Source organism: Aplysia californica, unplaced genomic scaffold, assembly GCF_000002075.1.
Source record: "Aplysia californica isolate F4 #8 unplaced genomic scaffold, AplCal3.0 scaffold00012, whole genome shotgun sequence".
Lineage (NCBI taxonomy): Eukaryota > Metazoa > Mollusca > Gastropoda > Aplysiida > Aplysiidae > Aplysia > Aplysia californica.
Window position 1 is genome coordinate 2,833,794 of NW_004797282.1, and position 6,716 is coordinate 2,840,509.

Consider the following 6,716-nt stretch of genomic DNA (forward strand, 5'->3'; position numbering starts at 1 on the left):
GGGTTATTTAGCCAGACTCTGCAAAACACTGTGCTCTGAATTACAATAGATATTCTGTCAATCACAATACATGTGGAGAAGTTGATTTTTTTTCCAAAGATGCTGTGTTAGCTTAGGCCGTCTGAAGAAGAATATCTCACGAACAGAATTAAGAAAAAAAAATCGGTAAGAAATTTAAATGACGTGAAGGTTTCGCTTGTTTTTTTTAAGGTCTAATGGTTAACTTGAATGCACAACGAATGGCCTCGATAATTTAAGAACACGATTAAGATGATGTGCGGAAGCGGAGGGTGGCTTACCGTCTACTTCTTCCGCCGTGCGGAGATACAAGTGCAAGCTCGTCATTATCTAAGGCATTGCGTTACCTCAGAGTTGCAAAGCTCTATCTGACATTTTGGCCGCTATGAGTTACGAAGACCATGAGGTCAGAAATCAAATGCTTTATCTCATCTGTCGAAGCTGCAACATTATTCTGAGTCGTTATCGAGATATTCAAAGAATTGCACACTAAAAAGCTTGAAATATTGTGCAACTAAAAATTTCGAAGTCAATTTTCTCAAAACTAGGTACTGAGCAGATAAAACGTTTTAATTCTGATGTAGCGATTGGTTGGCAGTGACGCACGTAGCCGTGGCAAACGAAAGGCAGAGTCAAACAGAGATGACCAGTTGCCCACTGATACCTGCGCTGAAAGTCTGGTAGTCGAATTTAACACCGGTTTTTACAGCAGGTATCGATTCTCTCTTAGCATATTAAATGGCTGCTGAATAATAATAACAATATACCATTTTTGGAAAGTATAAAACCTCTTCTATTCGCCAAGTATCGAGACTATTCAAGACTGTCTTTTGTATTTTATTTATTTAAAAAAAAATTCCATTTCTCTGATCTCACAACAATTAACACTTTCTTCAATCACAGGGAACATTTGTACTTCGTGTGCCCTTTTTTCCTCCTCCAAACAAATTGTTTCTTTTGTCCTCAAGTCCATGTGAAACAAAAATTCACTAAGTCTCACCTGGTGAGCTTAGTCAATACCAAAGATCGTACATAACAAGATTGTTCACTCCTCTCTTTGAGCCAATTAAAAAAAAGCTGCGCCCTTTAAAAAAAAGCGCCCGCTTTTCGAACAAAGCTACTTGACTTGTGTGAAAAAAATCAAAGTGAAACTAACTAGTTTTTGGACAAATTAGAATTCAAATTTCGAAAAAACGTCTTTTTAAAAATAGTTACGCCAACAAAAATCTTCTTCAGGTGGAAGGGGCGATTGTTTTCGGCGTTTGACTTGGCTTTAAAATGAGAGGCGATATGTCAATAAAATGTAACAACCCAAAACTTTGCACTGATAGCGAACCAGAACATCTGATTTTACACCGACAAACAGTGAAACAATCCTTAGAAACATTGAAAAAATGTCCAGGTGTCAATGTGAATGGCGAAAATATTATTAACATCAGATATGCCGATGACACAGTTTTAATAGCAGACTTAGAAAAAGACCGTCAATCGCTTCTAAATACTGTTGTAACGGAAAGTGAACGTAAAGGATTGCTGTTGAATGTAAAGAAAACAGAATGCATGGTAGTATCCAAAAAGCAGCAAATCCAATTTGTAATCTCATTTGCAAACGCGAAAAGATCAGACAAGTCCAATAGAACAAGAGCAGAACTAGTTTTGTGATAATATTCGCGCATACCCAAAACTCGTTGGTGCGCAGTTGGCGGGTGCTCACTCTGCTGTGGGGTTGCTTCTTCTCTCCCATCAACCATCTGCTATGTTGTCCTCATCTGCCCTTCATCTTTTCTTTGCATATCACTCTCCAGTAAAACTTTTAACCGTCGGTGGTTATATGAGCTAATTGAGTTGCAAAACCCGTAAAACTTTCTTTAAATACACTAAGATCCGTTAGAAAAAATTAGTTCTTTGCCTGGGTTAAAAAAACAACACAAACAAACAAACAAACAAACAAACAAAAAAGAAAACAAACAAACAAACAAACATCTCTAACGTTACCTTGTTCGGAATCTTGGCCTTGTACGGAACCATGGACAAACCTCAGAACAACAAATGCGAGGATGAAGGGTCGGAGAAGTCCCGAGCGGGACCTGCTCTTTCCGCAAGCCATCTCGGGGAATTACATAGCGCGTGCTTATCACGGTATCCCGAGATCTGGCCACGCGAAGTCCAAAAGAAACACCGTGTTTAGTGATAATAATTAATTCCTTACGAGGCTTTTGTCTTGGTGAGAAAATCTCGTTCTCTGCACTTGTAAAACATGCCTTTTGTTGTCAGCGTTGTTTTCTTTTGTGCATTTTTTGTCTTGTTTTCTTTTTCTTTTTTTTTTTTTGGGGGGGGGGGGGGGGTTATTTAGCCAGACTCTGCAAAACACTGTGCTCTGAATTACAATAGATATTCTGTCAATCACAATACATGTGGAGAAGTTGATTTTTTTTCCAAAGATGCTGTGTTAGCTTAGGCCGTCTGAAGAAGAATATCTCACGAACAGAATTAAGAAAAAAAAAATCGGTAAGAAATTTAAATGACGTGAAGGTTTCGCTTGTTTTTTTTTAGGTCTAATGGTTAACTTGAATGCACAACGAATGGCCTCGATAATTTAAGAACACGATTAAGATGATGTGCGGAAGCGGAGGGTGGCTTACCGTCTACTTCTTCCGCCGTGCGGAGATACAAGTGCAAGCTCGTCATTATCTAAGGCATTGCGTTACCTCAGAGTTGCAAAGCTCTATCTGACATTTTGGCCGCTATGAGTTACGAAGACCATGAGGTCAGAAATCAAATGCTTTATCTCATCTGTCGAAGCTGCAACATTATTCTGAGTCGTTATCGAGATATTCAAAGAATTGCACACTAAAAAGCTTGAAATATTGTGCAACTAAAAATTTCGAAGTCAATTTTCTCAAAACTAGGTACTGAGCAGATAAAACGTTTTAATTCTGATGTAGCGATTGGTTGGCAGTGACGCACGTAGCCGTGGCAAACGAAAGGCAGAGTCAAACAGAGATGACCAGTTGCCCACTGATACCTGCGCTGAAAGTCTGGTAGTCGAATTTAACACCGGTTTTTACAGCAGGTATCGATTCTCTCTTAGCATATTAAATGGCTGCTGAATAATAATAACAATATACCATTTTTGGAAAGTATAAAACCTCTTCTATTCGCCAAGTATCGAGACTATTCAAGACTGTCTTTTGTATTTTATTTATTTAAAAAAAAATTCCATTTCTCTGATCTCACAACAATTAACACTTTCTTCAATCACAGGGAACATTTGTACTTCGTGTGCCCTTTTTTCCTCCTCCAAACAAATTGTTTCTTTTGTCCTCAAGTCCATGTGAAACAAAAATTCACTAAGTCTCACCTGGTGAGCTTAGTCAATACCAAAGATCGTACATAACAAGATTGTTCACTCCTCTCTTTGAGCCAATTAAAAAAAAGCTGCGCCCTTTAAAAAAAAGCGCCCGCTTTTCGAACAAAGCTACTTGACTTGTGTGAAAAAAATCAAAGTGAAACTAACTAGTTTTTGGACAAATTAGAATTCAAATTTCGAAAAAACGTCTTTTTAAAAATAGTTACGCCAACAAAAATCTTCTTCAGGTGGAAGGGGCGATTGTTTTCGGCGTTTGACTTGGCTTTAAAATGAGAGGCGATATGTCAATAAAATGTAACAACCCAAAACTTTGCACTGATAGCGAACCAGAACATCTGATTTTACACCGACAAACAGTGAAACAATCCTTAGAAACATTGAAAAATGTCCAGGTGTCAATGTGAATGGCGAAAATATTATTAACATCAGATATGCCGATGACACAGTTTTAATAGCAGACTTAGAAAAAGACCGTCAATCGCTTCTAAATACTGTTGTAACGGAAAGTGAACGTAAAGGATTGCTGTTGAATGTAAAGAAAACAGAATGCATGGTAGTATCCAAAAAGCAGCAAATCCAATTTGTAATCTCATTTGCAAACGCGAAAAGATCAGACAAGTCCAATAGTATGCATATATATATATATATATATATATATATATATATATATATATATATATATATATATATATATATATATATATATATATATATATAATATACCAGCGAGCAAAAGAAACGCAATATCCTGTTTACTTTTTAAATGGTGATCATGTTCGTTTTCTATTTTTAACAAAACCGGGGAATTTAAACACTAGCTGTTTTCTGGTATTTTATGAAAGTATAAATGGGGCATTGCTGTGAATATTGAGTTTTCGCGGAATATATTTTCAACTTCCAGTTAACGCTCAAAATGCTCAGAGATGGTTTTGGTTACAGTTAGATCGGACAACCATAGTAGATCTCCGGTACAAAGAAGCCACCAGGTTGTTGGTAAAACGTAGCGGGATCTGCCTCCATAATAATTATTATATCGTGGATGGCCAAATCCAGTTCCGGCGTGGTTCTCGGCCTCGGTGCGTCGTTTAATTTCGAAATCTGTGCTAAGGGAAGAGTGAGGCTGCAGAGTTATGCCATGCATGATGTTGGAGGAAATCCTGTGTAACACGAGGAGTGTGCGCACAAGCATTATTTGGTTGGAACCGGAAGTTACTTTTGCGATTGTGTAGAGGGGCCTAAGAACTTCTGCTATGCAACGGGCAGCATGAATATCTTGACCTCGACCCTGACCTTGATTTTGGAAGATAATTGGTTCTATATTGTGGTTCCACATGATTCCACCCCAGATCATGACGCAATGTCCTTCCAGGAGATTCCTTTCTATGACACAGTTGTCACCATAACGTTCGCGTTCCTCTTGATAAACTCTGAGGTTCCTGTTTATTGTATCTATAGAGAACACGTATTCGTCCGAAAATGAGAACCAAAGACCAGTCTCTCAGACGGCTGTTGACATAGTGCTGGGCCCTGTTAAAACGCTCTTGGCGATGGTGTGCGGCCAAGACTGGACCATGGTAAGGCCGAGGGCTTCTTAAGCCTTTCTCACGTAATCGTCGGTTTACTGTGTGTCGACTTCTAGCTCTTCTATGGGTGCCCCTTTTGAAATCTGATGTTCTTGTAGCTGTCTGAAATAGATTTGAACGATACAGGCAGACAATGTATTAGTATGCACGTGCATCGGGCACTCTGGGTCGACCTGACCTTTTTCGGTCCAACGTAGAATTCGTGAGCTGAAAACGGGTTATGAGTCTGTAGGTAGTCGAGATGTGAACACCAAATGATTGGCAACCACAATTGGCCTTTCTCCACCATCCAAACGGCCTATTGCTATGTTTTGCTGCATATCGCTTAAACTTGGCATTGTCGAAGCAATTGCAGGCGAAACGACCTAACCGATTTTTTAAAATCACGGCTTTATAGGCCGAGCTCAGGAGAATATTTTTCACCCTTTTCCCCTCGTATAGACCATGTTTCGAAAGCACCACGTGGCTTTTTCCAGGATTTAATTAAAGGGCAATAACTCTAGTTGCTGTTGACAAGAAAGACGGGCGACTTTTGATTTCCAAAGAGGATATGATATACTAATCGATGGTGTAAACTTTAGTCTTCTACCACTGATGGTTGATTAGTTATGGCCAAACTAGTTTTTTCCCGTTCCTTTTGCTCGCCTATACATGTGATCTCTCGACTGCTGCGAGTGCCTGGGTTTTTTCCTCGAGTTTTTTACTATCCCATCAGATCGTGACCTTGTGACCTTGATTATGGCACCGGCTCCTGGGTGCGAAAAGCTAGGCAAAAACAGCCAAATGTGAAATAAAAAATGGACAATTGTCGTGTTCTACTAAAGAGTTAAAACTCACTGGTAGTACATGTGTAGTACTGACACTCTGCTTCTTTGCTTTGTGTTTGTGTATTCACATCTGAAGTTAACTTAAATTTTAGTTGGAATTCATATTTAATGAGATACTTCCCATATTATTTTGGCGGTTGAACATACAATAACGAATTCAGAATTTAATTTTGTTTTCATTCACAACTCGGAGTTGCTGCCTCGAGTAAGATTCTTGTGTGATATCTCCTGGCCCTGTCTGGTCCCCATTAACCTGTCAAACAAGTCAGCCTTCGCCTCTGCCTACCTGTCTATAGACAGCTGAAGACTTCAGTTTCTTATGTGATTTAGAGCGTGTAATCCGGAGCTTGCAGTGTATGTTTGTAGGGAAGCCATGGATGTTTCCGAGTTGTGGTCTGGGGTCTTCTGGCGTAGTAGTTGTAATGAGGTGGTCGTAGTAAAGCGCATACAGTATGCTATGGATAACGAAGCGTGGATATGCACCATACTCTAAGGTATCCAATAAAAAAGGGAAGAGCGGAGGAACAAAAGGTAGGTGGGCAAATTTAACCCCATACCCCTGTACAGGAAGAAATCTGTTTTATTTCTCCTTCAGTGAATAAAAGAACAAGAGATAATGAAATTTTTGTGATTGTAGTAAGTTACTGTGACAACGTTTCCCATTTAGGAATAAACCAGTTTCAGTGCAAAATATAAACTTATGTACAAAAGTTTTTTAAATGCACAGAATTGAGGTAGCCAACCCGTTAACGGTACTGAGGGCAATTTGTCATTTACAATAAAAAGAAGTTTCGTAAAGATATCTAGATTCTAGACACAATGTTTCACATGATCGTCGGTTGTGGCAGATGGTAAATAGTAAACGGGGGGTATGGAATAAGGAGCAGTTGTGGGGGGTGGGCAAGAAAACATTAATAA

General features: G+C 39.1%; 1 protein-coding gene across 1 annotated transcript in view; it reads left to right on the forward strand.

The window, feature by feature from the left end:
- The first annotated feature begins 6,169 nt into the window (after window positions 1-6,169).
- The window catches only part of LOC101852972, a 17,176-nt gene continuing 16,629 nt past the window's right edge, over window positions 6,170-6,716 (forward strand). The window contains exon 1 of the mRNA XM_005090080.3: window positions 6,170-6,329. Coding sequence (XP_005090137.1) covers window positions 6,251-6,329 — 79 coding nt within the window. The 5' untranslated portion in view covers window positions 6,170-6,250. The remainder of the gene's footprint in view (window positions 6,330-6,716) is intronic.